At 40.3% G+C, this 26,388-nt stretch overlaps 1 protein-coding gene across 1 annotated transcript in view; it reads left to right on the top strand.

The window, feature by feature from the left end:
* GPR158 (G protein-coupled receptor 158) overlaps positions 1-26,388 on the top strand; it is a 217,075-nt gene that overhangs the window by 80,300 nt on the left and 110,387 nt on the right. The window contains exon 3 of the mRNA XM_075706145.1: positions 17,902-18,004. Within this exon, the coding sequence (XP_075562260.1) occupies positions 17,902-18,004 (103 nt within the window). The remainder of the gene's footprint in view (positions 1-17,901; positions 18,005-26,388) is intronic.

Genomic DNA, 26,388 nt, shown 5'->3' with positions numbered 1-26,388 from the left:
AGTACTCATGTCTCCCAGGCATGCTTTTTAGCCAGGATTTTGTCTGGTTAAAAGTGGGGAGGACAGTGGACCACAGCCTTTGCCACTGAGTGGTACTGATGCTTTCAGGCCACTTAATATCTCCTTGTGATCCATATTAAATAGGGCAGAAAGTAACATTGTGCTGTGTTCAGGTTTTTTTGGCAGAAAAATTGCGATTTGCTAATGGCCTTTCCCCAGTTAAATGCTGTAGAACTACATTCTTGTAGTTAATATTTAATCGGACACTAATAGCACTTTATGCAGAATTCAGATGTGCTGGTGAGACCTTGCTGCATCTCAGAGCTTCAGCCTGTTGTGCTGCTTAGAGAACGGTTGTGTGTGTATTTTAAAATGATACACTGGCAGATAGCTCTGCTTGCACCTCTTCAGTCAATGTAGAGGAAATATAACATAGGTAAACATGACTGCAAGTTGTTTCACGCTATGAAATTTTACAACACTGACAGCAAAATAAGACCTTTTGAGGCCACAGTTCCTTCAGAAGACTGGACAGTATATTTGGGAAAATATCCTGATTATTGGAGTGGAATTGGCACTTACTGTTTCTTTTTTTTTGAAGGTTTGTAAAAATTACAGTAAGTTTTTCTCTTTCTTTTCTCTCCTTTCTGACCATTGGATCTCTCAACTGTGCCATCAGGTGACACGGCTTGATCTCTTGTGTTCCTGAGAATAAAAGTTTGGACTGTACTGCTAAAGAGAAAACCTTAAAGCCAAGCCGCGATTAAAATCCTCAGTGAAATTAAATTGAAAGCTACATGTGTACAATTAAGAATAATAATGGGGAAAATCAATCTTCCTGGTGAAGCAAGTGTTGACATTCTAGATAGTACCTTTCAGGTTTGAATGAAAACGCTTATAATGTTTTTCTTCAGTTGTCATTCAACCCAACGTTAATTACACTGTAGGGTTTCCCCAATGACATGTTTGTTGAGCTGTATGTAAGTGACAAGATGATTATGTCTAAATGATTGGTAAATGTGTTGGCTTTGAGGGCTTAAATATTTGTATAAATGATTCTTCCAAAAGCTGAGGAACGCTTGACATCTCCACAGATAACAGGATAACAGCTTTGTTACGCACCTTATTGTAGGGCTATGTTTTGATTGTCTTGCTCATTTTGGTAGTTTCTTACTCCAGCAAAGAAACCATGAAAATCTGAGGGGCTCTTTCAGAGTAGGAAGCAAACCACTATGGAGAAGATGACAGAATCTCCCATGCAAAGAAGGAATTTCTGTTGTAGCTTTAAGACATATGCAGCTATGATGCCTACTTCTCTGAGAGCAAATGAGGAGAAAATATACCTGAAATTAGTGTTGTCAAGTGGGGAGTGCCTCTTACCTTTGTGAAAGAGGTAAGTTGTTTGGACAATAAGTTGAACAGAATTCTGCAAAGTTATTTTAAAGGATGAAATTTCGTAAAAAATGTCCTGGTGGAAATCTGCATGATCTTAATAGGAATAATATTCTAACGATTTTCATTTCTAAGGAGCTGCTGACACATTCAGTTAAGATGTGTGTAGTGAATGTGAATGCCAGGATGACGGCCTAAAAACATTTAGCAACTTCCCCCCAATTTTTCTATAAATTAAGAAGCATGACTTAAACCAGAAAGGAAAGTGGAATAAAAGAATATGTGAAGCAGGGCAGAGAAGAGAGAGCTTTAACTGGCACCATTTCAGGTTGCACAGGTAGAGAAACCTCCCAAGGAAGTGAATGGGGCTGCAGGCAGGAGAGGGGAAAGGGCGAACCCAACCTGTGTGTTGGGGAGATGGCCTTTCCAATCCAGTGGGCAGTTTGCATGAAAGATAAGTTAGGACATGAGAAGTATGGTGGGTTTACACGATAAGGGGAGAGGATGCTGTCTATAGAGAGATCTGGGTGATTACTGAAACAGTGAAATTCTCATAGCTCAGCTATGGGTTAGTGCGGTGTAAAAATCGAATAATTTACTGGAAATGAAAAGGTGTCTCTGGGCTGTGAGAAGTTCTGCCAGTGGCACTGCTTTTCTGAGATGGGGTTTTTTTGCAACCAAATAGCTATTTTGGTTGTTTAATAATGATGTGAATCAGTTAGGCCATGGCACAGCATTATGTTCTGAGCCAGCTTTTTCTGTCATCTCAAGTGATGCTACAAACAGATATTCCAAAGGATCTTCGGTTTTCTTGGAAAGAACCTCTTTGTTAGTCCTACCAGTGAAGTTCAGGCTGTCTCCATAATGTCTCTGGCATTGATTATAGTGAGTAGGGTGTTCAGCAAAAATAATTCAAGTCCTGTTGACAGTCATACAATAATATAACTCTCTTCCCCCTCAAAGATCCCACAGTCCACTTTATTGACTTCAAGAATAGCTCAGGGATTTTTCCCACCTGCTAACACTGAAATCCAGCTGTTTCAGTGGTAAAACCTGGCAACTGGTTGGCATCTCAAGGCAGGTTTACTCTATGCTTTACAGCAAGGAGAGGGGCTTGCTGAAACTGTGGACTGAAAAACAGGATTTGAGGATTAAACAGTGTTAGGAGAGTATTCACTGATGAAGCTGGAATTTGATGAGGACCTGGGAAATCATGTGGCTAAATGAGTGTTATTTGCTAACTGGCAATAGCAGCAAGGCTACCCTACCTTCTGGTCCTTCTGGAATCTGCTGGAAGCTGGTGTTGTGGGTGGCACTTGAGGCTACAGTGGTCTTCGTTCTTTAGGTTTTATAACTTCTTAGTAGTCTCAACAAATGAATTTATATTAAAGGAATTGAGTATAAATTAAAGTATAAAAGCAGAATGAAGCAAAGTGGATTTGATTCTAGCATCATTAGCCAGTAATTTCAATGAGGTGACTGGAAGCACTGGAGTCACTGGAATTTTGTTTTATTTAAAATAAAGGCAAATGAGAACAGAATTGGATCCTTCTCATTTTGTCTTTCAAGTGTCTGATACAATAAATTTCATGTGACACAAACCACATACGTCTTTTGTTCTGTGCAACTCTGAGCATGTTATTGTGATTCTGAAAATAACCACTAATCATTTCCTGAAGAATTGTCCTTTTTGATGAACCACTGTGTATTTTCAGCTGCTTTTGACATTATGCCACTAAAAGCTGTTTTGCCTTTCAAATGTGTTTCCTCAGCTGTAGTTTGAGGTTCAGCAGCACAATTGCCTGTGAGGATAAATGGCTTTGTCTGGAAGATTTAGAGATTACAAGTTGGGGAAGGAGTATGAGGGAGGAAGATAGTGGATGGCATCCTTGGGATGATAAGATACACTAAATTTTCCCCTCTTCCTCTATATTGTTAATTTTGACGTGAGAGAAACTAAAATAAGAGGAGCTTAGCTACAGTTTTCTGATGGAAAGAGGTTTTCATAAAAATGCTAGTTCAACTGACACGATTTTTTTGAGGGCACATATCAGCTCTGTTGAACTTGGTGTAGAGAGGTAAGGAGACCACCTCGGTACATGGCTGGGCTGCAGCCCCTGTCTGCTCCTCCAACCAGCTGCCTTCTGGCTACAGACTTCTTCCCATCTTCTCCACCCTAAGATCTGCATGTTTATATTAGATTGTATCTACATTTTGTTGGAATTTTTCTTGATGTTGTTCTATGTTACACTCTTAAAGTTAGAAATGTCTTATTGCCAAACCATCATTTAATCCAAATTCTGACTTGAGTATAAGAAGTAATCCATTGAGGGTACTGACTGAGCAAGTCAGCAGTTACCGATTTGAAGAACAATTTTGAAATGTGCTGATTTGTAACCTAGAGATATTAAATGAAAAATATGTAGTGTATATACACTAAGATGTGATTCAGTGAGGACGTATGTTGCAGAGTGACTGCTGTAGTACATTGCAGTATAGAGTTGTTACTAAAATCCAAATGAAATTTTGTAAAAACTGTGTTAGTTATTATTAATGCCATTAATAGATCTGATAACTTCTACGGTAAAGTATTTTGAATTCCTTGTTCAAACAGACACACATTGTTGCTTTAGATATAGCTAACTGATAGTGATCTTAAATATCCACTCTAGTCATTATTTCTGTTATTTTCAATGCAGGTTTACATGCCAACATGTTTCTTTGGTGGCTGTGTCATGTATTCTTCTTGTATATTAACTTTATATGGTTGGTATTTATGTAAATTTATACAAGTCATTTATTATTCTAAATTAACAGTAGTATTTACTTTTATTACTAAGAGATTCGTGCAAGATGAGATGTCTCTTTTTATTTCACTCTCCATGTATTTATTTCAGAGTGTTATAATAGGAGTTATGAGATGTGGCTGAGGATCCTGTAATGTATCTCTAGGGAGGGAGACAGTTTTCAGGATACTAATAGTTTCTATGAATACCTGGGTAAAATTTTGTATGGGGCTAAAGAATGCCATTGAAAGTAGTGTTTCTGTGTTCAGTCATCTGTCTTGCAGCTGTGGAAACTGTAATGAGAAGCAGCATGATGGGTGCAGTATATAAATGCCTGTCCTTCCCCTCTCTCACATGTGACAGCTGGAGGTGGATGAAGGGGCACTGGCAATCACCTGGCTGCTGGTGGAAGGATGTGTTCTGTAGGTGGAGGTGTTTAATTGCCCGCTCGCTTCTTTACATTTGGTCCCTACCCAGGGAACTTTTCTTTCACAAAACTGCTTATTAGAATCATAGAATCGTTTAGGTTGGGAAAGACCTTTAAGATCACCGAGTCCAATGGTTAACCTAGCACTGCCAAGTCCACCACTAAACCATGTCCCTAAGCAACACGTCTACATGTCTTTTAAATACCGCCAGGGATGGGGACTCAACCACTTCCATCGGCAGCCTGTTCCAATGCTTGACTACCCTTTCCGTGAAGAAATTTTTCCTAATATCCAATCTAAGCCTCCCCTGGCACAACTTGAGGCCCTTTCCTCTCATCCTATCGCTTGTTACTTGGCAGAAGAGACTGACACCCACCTCACTACAACCTCCTTTCAGGTAGTTGTAGAGAGTGATAAAGTCTCCCCTCAGCCTCCTTTTCTCCAGGCTAAACAACCCCAGTTCCCTCAGCTGCTCCTCATAAGACTTGTGCTCTAGACCCTTCACCAGCTTTGTCGCTCTTCTTTGGACACACTCCAGCACCTCAATGTCTTTCTTGTATTGAGGGGCCCAAAACTGAACAATTGTTCTAACAGAAGCCTATAAAAGTTCATTGGGGAAATGAAGTTCTGCGTTTACAGTAGATTGTAATTTGAAAGGTAGCCAAATGCTGAGTACATCCAAATACATTTCCCAAATTTACTTTAGTTTGAATATAATTAACTTGAGTGCCTATAAGTTGCTCTGTCAGTACCAGCATCATTGCCAATATTAACAGGGTTTTTTTACAGGCCAGGGTAAGCAGCATAGCAGTCTCAAATGAGCTAATAAGGATAGCAAAGAGTTACAGCAAAATCTAAGTACAATTCAGCTTGTCAGGTAACCATCTCTATGTCACAGGAATACTTTAATAGTGTTTACATTATAGTGAGCAAGTTATTACATTTTAGAGCAAGGATCCTTTCTTTGTTTCTTTTTTCCTTTTTTTTCTTTTTTCTCTGTATTTCCTTATGGGTATTATACTGACTACATATCCAGTATTGATACTAGTTCACCAAAAGACACATTGACAGCCTGCTGAAGTATTTGTCCTGGAGTGACATGCAGATGCCTATGAACTTCTGAGCATTTCAAACCTTATCAAGAACCTCAAACTTGACCTGGAAGCATGTGGGTGCTGCAGTTTGGCAAGGCTCTCATGCTGCTAATCAACAGTGCTTTGCTTTTGCATGTGTTTCTGACTTTTTTGAGCTTTCAAAACATTGCATCTGGTTTTTTTGCTTTCCATGACATTTTCTGCAGCTGACTCTCTGGAAGGTTGATGTGAGTGGGAGTAGGATTTCACCATAAGCTTCTGCCATGACCTGTTCATGCGGCTTTATTTCTATAATATAGTGAAAGCAATTCTATAATATGATAACTATATTAAAAAACTTTCAGATATAGTTATCATATTATAGGATTGCATTCATGATATTGCAGAATTACAACTTTTGGATATAGAATCCAGAAACCTCCTGGAAACTATGAAGCAAGACAGTACTTGGGAGAGTTTGCCTTAGACTCAAGAAAACTCAATAGAAACCCTCGTCTTCCACCTTGGCTGGTTTATAACTCACTTACCATACAGAAACATGTTAATACAATTAACCTTCAGGAGGGGTTTTTTTTGGTTTTGTTTTAATGAAGCCAACAGTTGAGATGGAATTTTAAGAAGTCTCAGAATAGAAATTTGGAAGACCCAATCTGTGTCCCATTTGTGCTGTTAGAAGATTTGGAAAAGTACTGGTCAATGTATTTGAACTGGGAAGGCTCTTCAGACTACTCTATAAGCTGGTGCCTGGATTTGCCTCTAGCTTCATAAGCGTTGGGAATAAGAGTCTGTTGGAGTGAGGCGAATGGAGAGGCTGTGTCATTCCTTGGGGGTGAGGTGGGAGACTTTTCTGGGGAGGTGGGTCACAAGTCTCATGTCCTTGTTTAGGTGTTGCATTTTGCAGTAGAATAAGAGTAGAAAGGACAGAGAGGGGAGAGCAGTAATACAAAACATAACAGTAAGTTAATTTTACAAGCCTGTGTGCTATAATGTTGTCGTTCTTGTGGAATTGTTAACCCAGGAAGACAGGTGAGGATTATTTATTTATAGATATGAAACAAAGTCTGATGCCATTAACTGCAGGTTAACAAAGTTACTAACCAAACATTTTCTCTCTTAACCTGAAAGTTGTTTCCTTTTCCATTGTCACCTTTATAATATCCACATGTTACCAACTAAAATACACGCATGTGTGACAGGACCTGGCTCTGCCTTCATTTGTCCTGGCTTTAGCTTCACCAGTCTCGGGGATATTGCTACTTGATAAAAGTGATAACTCTGTTGCAACCTCTTCAAGTGATTTCAAAGTGAGAGTTAAAAAGTGAGATGATATGGAGCGAGGGTGGGGTTTTGTGTGTGCATGCATGTGTCACATTAAGGCTGGCAGGTCTTTAGTGCTATTTCTGCAGTGGCTTCCAATAAAATGGGTTTGCTCTGTCAGATGGAAAGTAAACTTGACATTTTGTTGAGTCTGAGGCAAAGTCTTCCAAGCATCTTATTGTCTGCTGAGGTTTATATGTCTACAATGTACTGCTACCAGATGCTGTTTCACCATTTCTGAGAGCTCTGAGAACAAGAGGTATACTTCGTCTATAATTAATAAGAGAAAACAATTTCCTTTTTAATTTTAGTGATGTCAGAGAAGATCCAGTCTATCATGCTTTGTGAACCAGCTCCTGGCAGCTGCTGAATAATAGAGAGAAAACTCCAGCTTGCTTTCTCTCCAGTGGATATACCATGTTACTTGTTATCCATTAGTCCCAGTTTTCATGCAAGTTTGTAAAATAGAATTTGTGGGTGATAGGTACCTTACTGCCTGAACGCCACTTTAATTCCTGTGTTTTAGTGTTACCCTTCTGCCACTGTATACTTGCAAGTATTTGAGGAAGAAATAATTACAGTGCAGATAAATTTGCTGAATTTTCTGACATTCTTAATGATCCCTATGAAATTTGCTTCCAAATTTGCAGTCACTTGCTTTTCAAATAGTGTTATCAGTGGTTACCCTGCCAGGAGAAGGAATACAAAGTTCCAGAGTTTCTGGTTCCAGAGATTGTTTGATGCTTTGCTTTCTTTGGCTTCCCACTGCAAGCTGGAACAACTGCATCTTTCTTGTATCTCTGTGGTGTTGCCATCTGCCATTGGGGTTAGCAGGGAACTCATTTTAGAATTGGTTAAGCCGTCTGCCCATTTGGGATCTTGGCTCAAAACCGGTGCATTGCTGAACCGAGGGAAAGCTGAATACTGAACAAATTAAAACTGAAAGTATATTTCATCCTTCCAACTTAGATTTGAACTTAACCTTCATTTTGGTATGTGTATTCTTATACATCTTGGAGGATTAATTAAATGTGGCTATACTTCTGTGGTAAAGATTAGTTATACTTCAGATTTTTACAAGAGGCAAGCTGTCCTGCTTGGAGCTCTGACGATGGAGGAGGACTGCTACCAAGATTTTAAGCCACCTTGGCACACTTGTGAGTCTGGGCTGCTCCATCAAGTTCCCTGGCATATCACTGACACAGAGTCCCAGCAGAGTTCTGGGACCCGTTAGGCTATGGGCGATGTGCTCCAGCTGACACCCACCTAAAATTTCTGTGGATACAAGAGGGCTCTGTAACACAGGGGCTCCCTGTTGGAGACAGGACAAGGGAATATTTGCTTTCATATACATGTCTAGACACAATAGTTTATTCTCAGTCTGTTAAAGTAAGAATGCTTCTTACAGGTCTGTATCAAAGCTGGGTGCCATGAGCTTCAGAGAACATCTTTATAATGGGTGGCTTTTGTAATGTTAAACTGAGGCTGGCTGTAGCTTTGTATAAAGGAGGAGTTCAGCTTGGGCAGGAAATAGCAGCCAAGCAGAACAGGAAAAGTGGCTTTTAATCACCAGGGTACAGGAATACCCTTGTTGGATTAAGTGCAAACCTGAGCGACAAATAATGATGAGCAGAGAGAAGCATCATTCAATATCAAAAGCGGTCATTTAGAGAGAGCCTTCCAAGGAATTTACATTCATGGCCAAACCCTCCAGCTCCAGAAAGCAATGGAGGAGTGAGATATGAGTCATCAAGGCTACACTGGCTTTGGATAAAAAGTAAGAATCTAGGTTTGACATAAGAGAAGCAGAAGAGCAGAGGAAAGATTTTCAGGGTGTCTGTCTAGAATATGGTGTCTCCATATAGGGAGCTGGATCACCAGCCTTCTGGCTAGCCTTAGACCTAGAAGTGAGGGCTTACCTATAGGACAGTTACTACTCAAAATTAGGGCATTATCCTCCAAGTGGATAAAGGTTGCAAGAAGAAAGCAAGTGTTCAGAGCAAAAAACAGGATTTCATGGTGTACCCTCATGGCTGATCTCTCTTTGGTGTCCTGGATGAGAAGCAGTAAGCAACTAGACAGGTATTAATTTATTAAGTATATTGCTGTTTCATATTCATTTTAGTTATAACCTATAACTATATGTCTTGCCCAAATGCATTTTTTAAAACCCTTGTGCTTGCCCAGTACTAAAGAAGAGGCTGAATGAGCTAGCAAATAGCTGGCAAATAGTGGGTGCTGTATTTTCATGGTGCTAGTGGGACATGCAACACCTCTGTGAAACTTGTACCTTGTAATGAGTGAGTTTCTAGTGCCAAGCTGTGAAGATCAGTGTGAAGCTGGTATTGTCAAGTAATGGGAGTTTGGGGGGAATTTTTTCTGACAGCAATAATATGGTGCTGCTTCTGACTGTGATGTCACCCTTATGATGGTGCTTGAACATCGGTCTGACAGACCATGGTCTACGGTGTTCTTGGACAAGAGGAGGAATGATGGCTTTGTCACAAAATCATTGTTTCCTTTGATAGATGAAATTGGGAAAGAAGCCAGGTGATGAGCTTGAAATCAATCAAGAAGACTCTCTAGTTTAACAGAGCTCAGATCATAGGTTAAACCTAGAAAATGTGCTCTGAACTTCAGTTCTGAGAGACAGCCCAACCTTGAGGATGGGAGACTTGTGGCTGGAACATGGAGATATGTTTGACAAGTAGAAAAACTCAAATTCTGATACTGTCTTGTAAGCAACATTAACTTTGATGAGCTGACACATTGTCAACTGTAGAGGCTGCAATCCAGAACAAAGCAAAATTAATAAAAGGATATTGATCAAGCTGTGGACAGAGCAGTCACGGCTGCAGGACTTGACTGTCTTCTTGCATGAAAGAAATATGCTTTTAAAATGCATGCTGCTGATGGACAGAATCTAGCTGGGAGTTTTGTTTTACCATTGACCACCAAGTAAACAGAAAGACTCATTTAATACACTGTGTCAGACTCAGTTTTGTGATAAATATTGCTGTGTCTTCATTCAAGTACCAGTGAGGTGGGTGTTTTCCTTCAATTGCTGTCTAATGTTGCGCTTAATATAAAAGGAAGAAATGCTGCAAAATTGAGCAAAGATACTAAAATTTGGATCCTTTGTGCAGCCGTCTTCTCAATCATGTTTCATACAAAAATGCTGAAGTAGAATTTCCGTGAGAAATGATTTTGCAAATAGGATCATGTTTTATCCAACTTCACATAGTTGGACTCAACTCAAGACTTCTAGCAGTCCTGAGTAGTTAAAGCCTCTGGAAAAATGGGCCAACTTGTCCTAAAGATGGACTGAATGCCAAGGAACAGGAACATCAGATGATTGTAGCCTGATTTCCTAATGCATTTTCTTATGCTGTTAGCTGACGTCTAAGAAGGCACCAGTGCCAGCTGAAGCTTTTCTTGTGACTATGGCATTTCAAAGAGCATTCTCCAGTGTCTAATAAAAGGTATGTCCTCATGATGTAGTCTCTCCCTCAGCAGGGACACTGATAAGGTATCTCTTCTCTACCAGATGTTATTTTCATGAAGCTTGTAGGAACTTAGCAAGGTTCTCACCCCTACTGCATGGCCTGGAACCAGTCAGTAGGTCCAAAAAGGTACTGTGGGTTGGGAAAACACACACAAACTGTTACACAGTTTCCAATGTGATCACATATGTCTTGCTAGTGTGTGGAATCCGCCTAAAAATAATGTTTAAGAGTCAAAAAGTAATTACATTAACGTTTGCTGGGAAATACAATAGAAATGACAGATAGAGCAGCTGGCTAGAAAATGTTGGTTTAGCAAGGCTGTCCATGTTAACTTATTAAAATATTGTGCACTGTTTTCCACCATTTTATTCTCCTCTTTGAATTATGCATCTAAATTAGCCATTGATTATGGCAGCTATTTGGTAGCTTTTGGATGAACTATAGGAAATTTTTTCCCTTTCCAAATAGCAGGGCCAGCAGGCTATCCACGCTGGCCGTACTGTAACAGTCAGGCTCTTTCTAAAGACCGGTTCAGTCTACAAGACGTTCGGCCATGCTCTTCTGTGAGATGAACTATGCAAGTCCTGTGCACCCTCTGTTACTCTTTCCTATTCTGAATGAGTTTTCTTTGCTTAAACTCCATAATTCTCTTGATGAGTTACTGGATTGGACTGGCTATTCTAGTATTTCCTATTGGCCTTTAGAAGAAAATGTGAATGGCCAACTGTGAAAATTAGGTTAAAAAAATTAACATCAACAAATAATACAAAATTGAGGTTTTTTGCATTTTTAAAACATTGCAAAATTCTGCTAGTTTGTTAATAATTCAGGGAAATGTGAATGGGTGAGAAAGAGTACTCCACTACTCAGAACTGCACCCTTCATGGGGGTCAGGAACAGAACGAGCTTTTCTCCCCACTGAATGTTTTTGGAAGTGCCTCACATTCTTGCAGGTTTTGTCACACTTTCTTAATTCTGTGTGGCCCATTTTGCAGGCAAACTTTTGCAACACTTGCTGCCAAGTCACAGATGAATGCAGAAGTAGTTGGCAGAACCAGATGTCCAGAGGTAAAGGACCTATGTGTATTTTGGCATATTTCTTGACAGCTTCTGGAAGGTCTTCTGCAGATAATGTTTGGTATTTCCATTATTGCCCATGTGTAGAGCACAAAAATATCCTAGTGATAGGAAAAAAGGGGTAGAGATGCAGTACGAAGAGAATTCTCTCTAATGTAGGTAAGACACTAAGGAAGTGAATTAGACTTTGCTCTAAATGCAGTTTAACCTGTGCTAATAGTAAAAAATGTCTTAATTTATCCTCAAAGCCAAGGAAATCTGGCCCTGAGAAAGCGCCTTCAAATTAAATCACACTGCATTATTTAATGGCTATAAAATTATCAGTCCCTTTGGTGTTCCCCTGTAATTGCTGCACAGTTTTCTAGGAGAAGAGAAATTGTAATTTTGTTGTTTAGTACGTTAATCAGAAGTGAAGTTCGATGGTTCTAAAATGATATTCAGGTTACCAATGACAATTCCAGTCTGCCATATAAAGATCTTTTTTTTTTTAAAGTAGCCTGATTGTAGCCTACACAGGTATTTTCAGGAGTAGTGAAAAATTCATCTTAAACACTGTCATTGCTGAGAACCTTTGAGTGTCCAAGCTACCCATCCTCTGAAAATTGCTGTAATTGTTGGGCTTTCATCCTTCAGTAAAGGATCTGGACTGTGGGAAGCACTTTGTAAGATGACCTTGGGTTCTCGATATGCATGACAACAGCTGATGATGACGTTTTTGCTGCTTAGTTGCACCCCCCCAAGTAACCTGCTTTCAAATACTGCTAAATTCACCTTTTTTCCTCTCTCGCTGTCTTCTAAGCAAGTACTGTGATTTGTATATATTTCTGATGTCTCTTCCATTTCTTTGCAAAACACAACATTTCCACCAATTTATTTATTTATTTTTTCAATAGCACTGGAATTTTTGCCATGTTTGTCCAGTAATGTGCTGATAACATTGGCATCTTAGGAGTCATGGAGAACAAGAAGGGAATCCTTTAGGGTTCCTCAGACATACAGCTGGGTAACCAAACTGATTCACATTGCAAAAGGGGTTAATTAGAAGTTGAAGGCTGCAGTCTCTTACATTTAATGAGTGTTTCCCTGCTTGAACTGGGGATGATTTGACATTAACTTTTCTGTTCACAGTTTGTCAGTAGTAGTGAATATATCCTAACAAAAACCCATAACTTGATAACTTGTTTCATTTTCTGAGTATTTTGACTAAGATTAATGAAAAGATTAACAAAAAATCAGACATTTTAACTTTAGCAATCACACGTAGTTTGTAATTATCTGTGTGAATGAGCTGAGACTCCTTACCATCAGTATTTACGCTGGTCCTGTGGCTTAACAAGACCAAAATAATAAAAAATCACGTTAAAAAGCAGCAGGGAGTTTTTAGCAAAGCTTCAAACTATTGAGACAAATATTGTCCTGACGGCTACCTTTGCTCTGAGCTGATTCAGATCAGCTCTTACTGTGCTTTGTCTGACTCAGAATTTAAACAATTTGGTGTCATTTTAAGTACGTTGTTGTTGGAAAACACATTTTTAAACTTGATTTTAAACAAGATTAACTCCACCGATGCACTCAGAAGGGAGGAGAAAAGCTATAGGGGCCTATCAAGTAACCTTGTGGTGCAAATTATGGAGTAGCCAGCCCTGTCCTGTCCTTTTGAAACAAAATGTTGTGTTTGAAGAGAAAAAGCTTATGAGTAGCATTGTTGGCAGGCTGGCGGCCTCCCGAGCTGTCTGGAGGCAAGCGGGAGGCTTGGGGGTGATGCACCGGGACCTTGGATGCGTTGGATGTACTCACTGTTCACTTCCGAGGCTGCAAACACACTTAACACGAAACTCTGCTCTTGAAAAAGAAAGGAAATGAGAAAATAAAACAGGTAAAGGCTTTTCAAGGACAAAGCTGTCATTGACTTCAGCAGGAAGAATTTTGCTCTGACTTTTATCTTCTTTCATTTATTTTTATGAGTGAGAGTGCTTGACAACATGGTAAACAGGATCAGAAAGGAACTCTTGGGGTTTCACAGGACACCAACCTGCTCCAGCTGCCATCATGTGCCAGGCACAAAATGGCTCATCTATTCGTAGTATTTTCTAGAATTTCCCTACATGCTGCCCCAAACCAGAGCAAAGAAATGGGAGCTTATTTGTATTATTTTTGCTAAGCTTTCCCTATCATGACTTTGCTTTTATTCTATCCTTTGAACAAGGAGTTGACTTTAGAAAAGGGAGACATCCCCATCACTCTGTGTATGTGGTAATACAGATTTTGAAAGATGCTCTTTGAAAAGCTTGAAATACCCAAGTCAAGGCTGACTGCATTGTTTGTCTTTTTTCTTTCATTTTCAAGTCTAAAATTACTGGTTTAACCCCTCTGCTCCAGAATGCCACAGACCAGATTTATTTGGTGGTTTATCTAAGTTTCTAAATTACACGTAGGACATGAAGCCACACGCTTTTTCTTTTAAACTACTAGCTTCTTTTTGCCTTGTTCTTCCCTTCTGTTTTCTGGTGTGGATGTAACACCTGCTTTGTGTATCTGCCGAGTACTTTGTCACTTGGTTTCTGGCTAGTCAGATCTGATGAAGGGCTTTGCCTCTCTTCAGCCAGAAGATTTGGCTCAGACTTCCAAAGCAATTGCACAGGTTATTTGAAGGATGTATTTTCTTTCCAGTATATATATTCTTTTTCACAATAGATTTTTCCAAATTTGTCCTTTACAACAAACAGCATAAAAATGAAATCAAAACAACCTTTTTTAACTGGTTTAGATGATGTGTCTGTATTTATTCAGGACCTGTTTACTTATAAAAAACTTCAAGATAAGTATTCATTGTATATCTTTTTTTTTGAGCTGACTGTATAATTTAAAGTATACTATGTTAAACTTAGGTCACGTTATACAAATATTGTAAAGCTGAAAGTATAAACTTGCAAACCAGGGAGCAAACAGCTGGAATAAATGTGCGGTGTGAATTGTACAGATGCCTATTATTCTCTTTTTAGCAAAGATTATGATAAACCTGTTCTGAATTGTAACCAAGCCATCTGTAAGTATTAATGGCTGGAAGTTAAAGCAATGTAAATTCCGTTTAGGAGTATGATGTCCTGAAGGGCATATTGGAGGAAGGCTTACTTGATAGCCACCCTGTATCTTTCACTGTTTTCCTCGGCACTTGCTGCTGGGCACATAAGAGAAGTGATACAAGCCTAGACGGAGCTTGTGGTCTAACCTAAGGTAGCTTCTCTTATGAATTTTGAAAAGCTGGTGGCCGCTAATGAAGAAAAAAAATACTCAGGAATATGGTGGTTTTATTCCCACAGCTTTGCTTTCACATTTATAATGAAATCTGTAACCAGGTCAGTTTTATGCTTCCTTTCTTTGCTTATATGTGGAGGCGGATATTTTTCACACATCTGCTTTTTTCAGTGCTAAGTTCTATATGGATCAAATCTTAAGTAACTTAGCAGCAGATTAATATTTTACTGGCTGTGTCTACAGGGTGTGTTGGGGGCTGCTCAGTCTCTGCGCTGCTGGCGATCTGAAGCCCATGACCGATGCTGTGGGCTGCCGAGGCTGAGTTAGTACAGCTTTGCGGGGCTCGGGCTCTGGGGTGCCACTGGGGTCACTGGAACCAGGGTGCCACTTGCCAGGGCAAGGGCAAAAGTTGCTTGCATGTGTCTGCCATGTCTTGTGCAGATTCACCCACAGCCAGTCTGGAAAAGTCTCTGTATCTGATAAAAGAACCTTGGTTAAATAAATCATAGAATCATAGAATGCTTTGGGTTGGAAGAGACCTTGAGAGATCATCGAGCCCAACCCCCCTGCAGTGAGCAGGGATTGAACCTGTGACCTTGGCGTTATTAGCACCGTCTGAACTTTGTTTGCTAAACTCCTTCTGTACACCAGCGAACTCTTACTCAGTTTATCTATTACCTTTTTCACCACAATGTTTACCACCATTTGTTAATATAATATTAACTGTAAATTGTTTGTAAAAAGAGGGGAATTTTTTCTTTCCAGGAAAAGCATTTTCCCCATTTTTGGCCACATGATATTTAGTGTTCTTCCCTGCCTCACTGCTGCAATTTCTTAAAAAAGTCAGGCTGTAAATAGTTCTGTTTCCATGCAGGGTTGAGCACAGTGGGATTTCAGAGTTTGAAGCTGCATCTAGAGGGATCTAGGCTTGCTTTCTCTCTTCTCCTTCCCTCCTTTCAAGAGACTGATGTTCTGATCCCTATTAGACCTTTGCATGGGATTATATGGTCTGCAAGAAACTGAATCTGACCGCTGTTTTTTAAGGTGTGCATTACAGCTGGTAAAGACTAGAAACAAGCATAACATCCTAGACCAAGGAAAGATAACAACATTTGAAATATTTTATTAATTTTCAAGTTCTAGACTCATCAGTGACAATAAAATAAAAGTTACAGACTTTTATTTGGTGTAAGTATTGGATGTGTGTGAAAGGATCATCAATAAAACATTTATTTTAATGCAGAACAGATTCATGAGCCTGTGACACATTTTATATGAAGAATTTGTTCAGTGGGAATGGATAATAGATATGGTACTAGGGGTGCTATGGTGTTCACAGAATTCAGTAGAAGCTACTTCTTATCTTCCTTGCCTTCAAAAAGAAAATGCAGTTTTTATAGCAGCGTCTACCTTCCTGTTACAAAGAAAGAAACCAGAAAGGCAGAACAGAATTTTCTCCTGAAAAATTCTTTCTACTACTTTAACTGCTTTTCTGTGCTTGGTTAAAGAGGTTTTGCTGTCATTGGACTTGGACACACACTCACCCCACTTCGATTTCTCCCATCCTCCGCCTTGTCAACAGTCACATTTCTATAGGGTGAAGATCAAGTGTGAAGAAAAAATACTTGTACCTTCCCGTTTTTTCTTGCTTTCATGTTTATACAAAGGCTGAATGAATTTTCAGTGTTCTTGCATGCCAGTTTCCTGCTTATTAGTTGTTTTCCAATAGCACCTGCAAGCCCGCACTGTGTGCATGGACATCAGATTGGCAAAGGGTGAGAGAAAAGACAATGCCATCTGGGGAACTGAGGCAATGAAAAGCAAAGTGGCTTTCCTAGCAGCAGGCAGTATTATGCCACAAAGCTGAAATTTGAGATTAAAAATTTGAGGTTTTCTTAAGTGTCAGTGCAGACTGTCCTTCCTTGGTTTGCATTTGATTTTTGAAACAGATCTTTTTTACTAAATCCTGTCCTCTGTGTCTTCCTCCCAGTTGCAGGCAGTTAGAGATTGAAGCATATTCACAAACAAGTGAAACGTAAGGAAATGAGAGGACGGAGGGTGTTTTAGTTAAATCATTCAATTGCTCACTGAGGAACTACTAGTGTCTCGTTCCTGTTCATGGAGGCGTGTTGGTATAGGTACACCTATACCGATGGGAAGGGCATCTAGACAGTAGCCTACTTTGATCTGAAAAGTGAAATAAGGTATACTGGGGGAAAATAATTTTACCAGTGTTTCTACCTTTATGTTGCTGAACCATTTTTTCCCTCTGTACTAGGCAGAGTCTATTTGTTGTACAGAAATGGTCTGACAGTAGATGTTCTGTCACTATAACAAATTTGCTGTGGTTGTCCTGATGTCAAAATTAAGCAAAAGTGAAGCTGAGTTAAACCAAAACTTACTTCACGTATTACTTCCTTGAAAAGGGACAAGAGAGCTTAGAAGTGTGGCGCTGTATTGGTGTAGGTTTGCTCTCTTTCACCTAGGTCAGATTTAGGTCTGCAGCCATTTTCTCTAACCAGTTGTTGGCTTTGTTTTGGCTGGGTCAGTCTCCACTCCGGTACGGTTGCCTGTGTGGCGGGGCACCAGCACCAGCACCAGCATGTGCTGCCTGCAGAAGGTTGGTGGCTTGGCTGCAGGTGTCCACGTTCTTCCTCATGTAATGTGAGCTCCAGCCATCTGAACCCTACCTGCTCTGCTGGGAAAGAGTGCTGGAAACTCTCCAGGAAAAAACTCAGCCGTCTGATGTCCCACCTAGAGTCAAAGTACCAGAATCGAATTTGGCGCTTGGTCGGTTTATCAGTGGGACAGCCTTGATTATAGCTGTCTTTGCTGTTTGCTGGTGATGAGCAACAAGAAAAAGAATTGGAGTGATATATGACTATGAGAAAAGTTGCTGAGAAAATACTGTTAGACTGGAAGGGGTGCCTGTTTATTCTTAGAAGCTTGCTCACAGTGTCTTGTAATGTTTTTATGCTTGAATGTACATCTGAGTATATTGTTGTATGATCACCTGCATGACTTTTGTTTTTTTCTTTTCTTACAGTGCATGCCAATTAAAGGCCTTGGTTTTGTGCTCGGAGCCTACAAATGTATTTGCAAGCCTGGATTCTATCATCCCAACATCTACTCAGTGAACAGCTTTCAGAGTAAGTGCCTTTGCTTGAGTTTAAAAAAAAAAAAAAGAAAACAGCTAGCATTAATAATGCAGGGCTCCTTTTTATCCTCGTCAGGGTTATACAGTAAAATCCCAGTGGTTTGCAACTCTCAGATTATATAATCACTCAAGGAGTTCTAGCCCTTCAGTTTGTCATTCGTGATACTCTTGAGGATCCTGTAAAACATACCTGCTTGAAGAATATTTGATTTGTAAATAAATCTAAAAACATGAAAAGAAGTCTTGCTATGGGGAAATAGAGATTTCTGGCATCTGTGCTCAAGCACAAGTATTGAAAAAAATAATCTAGTCATTTTCTCTTTGGTCAGAGCAAACTAGAATGCCCTAGCCTCTGGCTTTCTGTGGGCTTTAATTGTTTTCATTTTACTTCATTTGCAAGGGAGAATCCAAAGGAGCATCCAAACTCTCATACTTGCTGATGAGGTACTAGAGATGGGTCAGGCCTGAGAGTCTTGTTGGCTATGTGATACAGATGACATATAGCCTACGCTTGCCCAGGTCACAGTATGGTACTTAGACTGAGTTGCCCACAGTAAGGGAAACAGAATCGTAGAATCACAGAATGCTTTGGGTTGGAAGGGACCTTTAGAGGTCATCTAGCCCAACCCCTCTGCACTGAGCAGGGACATCTTTAACTAGATCAGGTTGCTCCAACCTGACCTTGAATGTTTCCAGGGATGCGGCCTCCACTACCCCTCTGGGCAACCCATTCCAGTGCTTCACCACCCTCATTGTAAAAAATTTCTGCCTTATATCCAGTCTAATCTACTCTCCTTTAGTTTAAAACTATGACTTCTTGTCCTGTCACAACAGGCCTTGCTAAAAAGGTTGTCCCCATCCTTCCTGTAGGCCCCCTTGAAGTACTGGAAGGTCACAATAAGGTCTCCTCGCAGCCTTCTCTTCTCCAGGCTGAACAACCCCAACTCCCTCAGCCTGTCCTCGTAGGAGAGGTGCTCCAGTCCTCACATCATTTTTGTGGCCCTCCTCTGGACCCGCTTCAACAGGTCCATGTCCTTCTTGTGCTGAGGGCCCCAGAGCTGGACGCAGTACTCCAGATGAGGTCTCACCAGAGCAGATAGAGGGGCAGAATCCCCTCCCTCGACCTGCTGGCCACGCTGCTTTTGATGCAGCCCAGGATATGGTTGGCTTTCTGGGCTGTGAGCGCACATTGCCGGCTCATGTCCAGCTTTTCATCCAGAAGTACCCCCAAGCCCTTCTTGGCAGGGCTGCTCTCAATCTCTTCATCCCCCATCCTGTATTGCTACCGGGGTTGATACTCAGCAAGGAAAATATATAAACTGCATGCCCAAAGTTGATGTCTGTTACTTTCATCATATGACCAAAGCATAATCTCTGCACAGATTTTGTGCCAAAATTGTTGCAGTTATACTAGTAGAGCTCATGCTGCAGTCACAGGTGTAAAGGTGTTGGCTTGAAGGTGTAACAGGGCAACCTTCTCTGCCTCCTGCTTTTGAGTGAATACCATCCCCAGCTTCTTCACACCATCCTGTAGCCAAAGGTTCATGTCATCAGCTCCCTGCTGCGAGAGCAGTTTGTATGAGATGCCCAGGGAATGGCGATGAGTAGCTTTCACTAAGTTTGGTCCAGGACTGCATGTATTATCTCCTGCCTTGTGTGAACACAGCTGTTCCTGTTCCACTATAGAAATACCTCTAGTAGTATTCAACACTTAATGTGTGCCTCTGTGATACTCAGAGATACAGATTCAGGTGTTTTGTACTGATAAATCATGTGCAGGGTTATATGACATGGTACTTGTAAAAGCATGCCCCCGTGCTACAGTGTACCTGTTAATTGGGTTACATAAATTATTTGCTGTGGACTCAAGAGCTGCAGATAAAGCTTCCAAGTTCCTTCCTATATTAGTTACTCATGAGCTCTGCTTTCTTACAGAAAAGGTGACAGAGGTTGTAGATGAAAGGTAGGTAACTTTTAATATTAGGAAAGCTTTAGAAGTCCCTATTTGTTCACAGCCCTCAGTTCAATCTGTGTCTTTTATTGATTTGATCTGGTTTGGATATAGTTTGGCCAAGATATCTTACCCCTAACTCAGTATATCTGATATATATATATATATATATATATATATGAGATATATATCTATCTTATGTCTCCTCTCTATATATGTAGTGTAAATAGCACAGTGTGTTTGTTCAACAGTTTACCTGGTGAGTATTTGTTTCCTTTCTTTTTTCATATTGTGGAGTGTTGCAGAACGCAGCCTTGTGATAGTGCTTTTTCTCTGGGCTCTGTGTGAATTTTTTGATAAAGCAAGGATGATGTTTGGTTGCTCCTGCAGTGCAGTGAGTTAAGGTGGAGTTGGGATTTAACTCCTTAAATGAGCATATAAAGAAAAATCATTCTTTGATTTTTGTCATACCAAATGCCACAGAACACACAAAAATAATGTGGCTAGAGATTGTAACAGCATTGATCATTAGGGATGAGATACATTTTATCTCATATCGGCTGTCTGAAATGAATATGCTTGGTATGTATTAGTCACCTAGGTTTCAACTGCAGTCAGCAGCAAGAGTGTGGCTCCCCTGGAGAGTAATTCTGCTGCTTTAGAAAGGCAGAAATTATCTTTAGATGGGAAAAGTAACTCTTTAGGCAAATAACCTTTTTCCTCCATTTACTATAGAAGGAGGACCCTATCTAGCTACTTTAGATTGGATATGTAGCTTCTAAATAGCTAACACAGAGTGAAATTTGTCTCATGAAAGTGTTTGCATGTGCTGATATTTTAGGGGGTGTAATTACATGATATGGGGACGCTTTGATTTGAGCATGTCTTACTGTCAGCTAACAAACATGACTTTTGAAACAGTAATAAAGAACTGCTTTAATTCATCCAGATGCAGTTCAATCTGCAAAGCTCTATAGGTGATTTCAAAAAGTGAACAGTGAGACAGCTAGTGTGAGGCTGGAAATGACTGTGAAGTAGTGGGAGAAAAAACAGTGGTTCAAGGGAACTTGGCCCTGTCACCCAGCTGCATTCTGTAAAAAGAAAGAAGGAGAAGATGATATGGTTAAAATGGCTGTAGTATGTATTTGGAGGTTCAAAATTATACTGATACAGGAATTCTAGACACAAATCCTCCAAGCAGTTTTGACAGAAACTATCTGACCTGAAGATCTCCTTGTGGAGATAAGTTGGTGAGGTTTGATCATAAAAGAGATGAAACTGAGTAGAAATGTTAATTGTTTAGAAAGTATTCCTTGTGGAAGAAAATAACGAGGCAGGACAGACTTGCAGGTCTCAAGATGAGATGTAAGTAAGCAGATAGATAGAAAGAAAGACCAGTTTTGTATTTCTATGGATTGAAAAATTGGATCGAGTGTGTTGTGTCTTGAAATAGGAGCATTTCTCAATGATAGTGGGATTCTGCACCGCAGCAAAATATGGTGAACTATAGTTGCACATTGTACCTGAAGTGTCAGAGTTTTAAGCGGGGGCAACGTTCTGCTTTAGATCCAGATGAATGTTTTGATTTGAGTCTGAAAGATAGCTGTATAAAATGGCTTCACAGTGATGTTGGACACTCTGCAGTTTGCTGGTGGGAAGGCTTAGAAGATTGCTATCTGCCTCCTCTGCAAACTCAGCTGGGGCCCTGAATGCCAAGATGCAATGTTGCATAAACTGTGTCGTCCGTAGGAAAGATTCTGCAAATCGGTTGTTTTTCTGATTTAAAGCAGCACAGTGTTCCTGCTCGTAAGGAGGTTGCACAGGTTCCTGAAGTGGGTGTAGGACAGGGGCACAGCTGAAATTTAGGCTTTTCTCTTACTGAATAGGAAGCCAGGTAGGAGAGTGTTTCCCTCCCAAGGCTGAGTTTGTTCTTCAGAACTGACAGTGCCAAAATACATAAAACCTTTCTATTTTTTCTGCATTAGTTAATGAGGACCCTGGGTACTAGTGGAGCGCAGAGTTATTGCCATATTTCCAGGGTCTCTTTTGAGGACAGAAATTGATTTTAGAAAAAGATGTATTTCATGTATGCAAGTTGCATTAACTTGTAAGTGCTTGGGTACATGATTATGCACTTTCCCCTAATGGCTCATTTTTAGGTAGCACTATTAGTATAGGTAAACTAACTGCTTACTACATACATTTTAACATTTTTGTAACACCCTTCTCCCAAGCATTTATGTTCTCTGCCTCACGGGGTAATCAGGTTTGCATTGGAAGATCCATAGCAGAGCAGTGGTGCTTTGTTCAACCTAAAAGTTCATTCTTTAGCAATGCATCATCCATATATTGCAGAGATTCTGCTCAGCTCTTGCTGTTCAGATGTGGAATCTGCCCTGTGCAAAAAGGTGCTTGCACCAGAGGTGGCTTTTTTGTCTGGATATGGGACTTTATTGTCTCTAAGGGTGCTACGATCACATAAAAAGTCCCAAGAGGGGTTTCAGTTCAACAGGTATTCCCATTTTTTACACCTGCCCTTTGGCTTTGGTTCTTCAACAGAACTCGCGTGTGCAGATCTTTGCACCTAGGAAGGCTGTCACTGACTTCAGTGATCCCTTTCTGGGGTGACAATTATGACCATGCCTGATTACCAGGTTTTGATCCTAGCAGGTCCAGTTACATTCACACACAGAGTTAACTGTAGCATCGTTGATGCTACTGGTGTTGTTCCTAATTTATGCTATAATAGAACAGGAGCAGAATCAGTCTTTTGTTCTGCTCAGCACTCAGCATGCACTGTGCTCTCTGTGTTCATCTGCTGAGTTTTGACTGGGGTCTGGGATGGTTTTGTTTGGGATGGTAGCAATTCCTGCCCTGGCACTTAGCAGTTTGTGGTGTGCTGTTCTTACTTTGCAGGAACAGCTCAGCTGGCAACACTGCAGCTGCTGAGGCACCCCTTGCGTAGCAGAGTGTGTTTAGGAGAACCAAAGCTGATGAAGAATTACCCTCAGGAGATGCTTTCAAAAACAAATGAGCTGATCAGACAGAAAAATAAGACTGGGATAGAAGAGGGAAGAACTAGGAAAAAATACAGCAGAGGGGACATAACAGAAGCATTTAAGCTTTTTGTTTTATTTTTCCAGTACTCAAACATTTTCCTTTCCTTTCCAATACTTCATATTAGTTTGTGTCCCTATTCCTACTTTGCACCAATTCTTTGTTCTTTTCTGCTTCCATTTTATCCTTCTTTTTGTTACTGCATTTTATTTGTTTTTTCTTTTCTTTCTTCCTTGAGGATGGGACTTTTTTACACCTTCTTCATCCTCAGTTTGAACTCCTGCAGCACAGTCAGTGTTTCAGTGTTTGCTTCCATCTCATTTGTGTCAGTGCTAAAACCACTGCTGCCTTACACAGAGCAGAATTGGCTTCTTGTCCATCTGCCTTACCAGCGTCTAAAATCTTTTGCCATTTTTTGGGGAGGAAAAACTGATTTTCTTCACTGGAGGAGGCATGTGTAATCCCAAAGAGCTGCTGAGATAGGAGAAAGCATGGCACAGTGAAATGTCTAGCAGTGCTGTAAGAGGCAGTAACTTTATGCTTGGCTTGGACTGTCTGTGGTTTGAATTGATGGTACATTGATGTTGGTGAGGGGACAGAGCCAGACCTAAAGGGCACATTTTTACACATTGTGTAAAACCTCAACTAGATCCAATTTTTTTGATCTTTCTTATACTAGCTATAATGAAGAATCATTTCAAAGTCAAAAGATATTCACCAGATAATCAGTCATAGCTGGCAGTGCAGGATATGTATATCGATGCTCTTCCTTTGTATACAGCAGACAGCATGACACCAGACACATAGAATCATAGAATCATAGAATGCTTTGGGTTGGAAGGGACCTTTAGAGGTCATCTAGCCCAACCCCCCTGCAGGGAGCAGGGACAGCTTTAACCAGATCAGGTTGCTCAGAGCCCCATCCAACCTGACCTGGAATGTTGCCAGGGATGGGGCCTCCACCACTTCTCTGGGCAACCTGTTCCAGTGCTTGACCACCCTCACTGTAAAAAATTTCTTTCTAATGTCTAGTCTAAATCTATTCTTCTTTAGTTTAAATCCATTATTCCTTGTCCTGTCACAACAGGCCTTATTAGAAAGATTCCCCCCATCTTTCCTGTAGGCCCCCTTTAAGTATTGGAAGGTCGCAATAAAGTCTCCTCGCAGCCTTCTCTTCTCTAGGCTGAACAATCCCAACTCTCTCAGCCTGGCCTCATAGGAGAGGTGTTCCAGCCCTCGGATCATCTAAGCAAAGGCTTGCTATTCCATTATGAAGTCATATCCCTGGGGTATTTACTGCAACATGCAACTGTTTATTGCTTGTTATCCCTGTAGTATGACAAGTGTACACATGAAGAAACTTCCATGCATGAGTCAGATAAGAAAATGCTTGACAAAATGGATTACAATGTATTTGCAGCAACTTTCAAGGTTAAACATTTCAGAAATGAAGTAAGACTATCAAGTTTAGGACCATGCAAAATTATCAAGCCATATTCATATAATATTTGTGACTTAAGTAATCTCTTCAAAACTTCAGGTTTTAAATGATATATTTTCAGTCATTAAGTTTTTACACTGAAAATAATTTACTTAGTTACCACAATAAAAACATATAAACAAATGGCTCATGTGGTTCAGAAATGTGAGGTCTTAAAGAGATTAAATAATCTTTTTTGAGATGGGCTAATTGAAGGGCAACTCTTTACAGAAATGATAAAGGAACAGGTGGGTGGTGGAACAACAGGTTGACATGAGCGCAGATGTTGAGGAAACAAAGTGGAAAACTCAGACAGCAGGTAGTGCACTCTTGATTTGGGTATGGAGATGGGAGGTGGGAGGCTGTGACTTCTGTCTCTGACAGAGGACAGTGTAGGTCCGTTGCTCTAGCTGTCATTTAGAAAACAGAGATAGAATGTTAGATATGGAGAAGGTGGTTTCTGGCAAAGCTCTTGGAATGATAATGGGCTGAGGTCCATGGGTGTTGGCTCTGAAAAGAAGTTCCAGTCCTAGGATATCTTCAGGATTAGTGTTCCTCAGAGGTTCTCTGCCTCCTTGGGGTGCCCAAGCGCCGTTTTTTTCCAACATTTCCATTCCTGCCTCCCACAGTCTGGATCAAAAAGACATAAGATCTCTTCTTGCTATCTGCTTGTATCTAAGAAAATCTGGCTACCAACATGAGTCAGCACTACTCTGCTATATTCAGGTTTCCGACATCTTTGTTTAGAATAAAGCTCCAAAGAGAAACCACAGTCTTAATGAGAAATACCAGCCTGTTCTTTGCTCACTGCCGTATGTGGGAGTGAAGCATCCTACACTGAGGACAGGGAGCACAGGGCTGCTGGAATGGCATGCCAAATAAACAGACTTGGTTGTGCAGCTTCTTCATCCCTTTCCCAGACTTTGCCTGTCAGCAGATGTCTGCTCCTGCACATTCGTACATAGATTTGAGAAAGCAAGAAATAATTACCCTTGTAGGTAACCTTCTGCTTCAAATGTTTCAAGCTAAAAGTCTGAAGAGAGTTTCATAAGCCAATATGCATGTGCAACATTGGTGGAATAGGCTGTCTCTTGAATTAAGACTAAACAGTGCATGATTTGCTACTTCAACTGACATAGGAGGAGAATTTTGATCAAAGGTATTGGAGCAATTCTCTAGTCTTGTGAAAAGTGAGAGAAGTTATCACGTTTTAACACACCATTGATTTAGCTTCAGCCACATTCTCTTGTTTCTGGAAGCTCCTAAGCCTGTCTTGCTTATATTAAACATTTTCAGCAAATTCAGTTTTCCTTCTTATTTAACAATATTCTTGTTCGCCCCCTTTTTCTTTCACCTTTTTATTCCATTAATTGCCTGTAGGGTAAGCAGTCTTACAGGGTGTTATAGGCAAGTGTTCATGGATCAGAAAAAGTAGGAAACCTCCTGTGTGCTCTGTTTGTGGGTTTGCTTTGATGGACGAGATGTCAGCTCAAGAATTGTTGATTTTCGTAGACAAAATATTAACTTGCCAATAGGTTTTCCAGATTTCCTGGTATGCTTGTGTGAACAATGGAAAATTATACTTTGTGTAAGTGCACTGGTTTTGCTTTGGAGACAGAGTAGTGCAATCATGCACCAGTATGCTGAACGAATGTTAATTAAGAAGGGTTTTATCTAATTTGAAGCTAATTAATTCACTAGGTAGAATCTTTATGAAATTGAGGGACAATCTGAAATAGGATCAGAGCTTGTACTGTGAACATTAAGTAGTTAATGGGTCTGCTCTTCATGTGTCTGTGTAAAATCCTTCCCTTATTCCCAAATCTTTGATGTAATTTTTTTCCCCATTCAGAATTCTCCTTCAAAGAATTTCCTGTGCAGATTTAGC

Source organism: Pelecanus crispus, chromosome 2 (genome assembly GCF_030463565.1).
Source record: "Pelecanus crispus isolate bPelCri1 chromosome 2, bPelCri1.pri, whole genome shotgun sequence".
In the NCBI taxonomy this organism is placed as follows: domain Eukaryota; kingdom Metazoa; phylum Chordata; class Aves; order Pelecaniformes; family Pelecanidae; genus Pelecanus; species Pelecanus crispus.
This window is presented reverse-complemented; position numbering and strand designations above follow the sequence as displayed.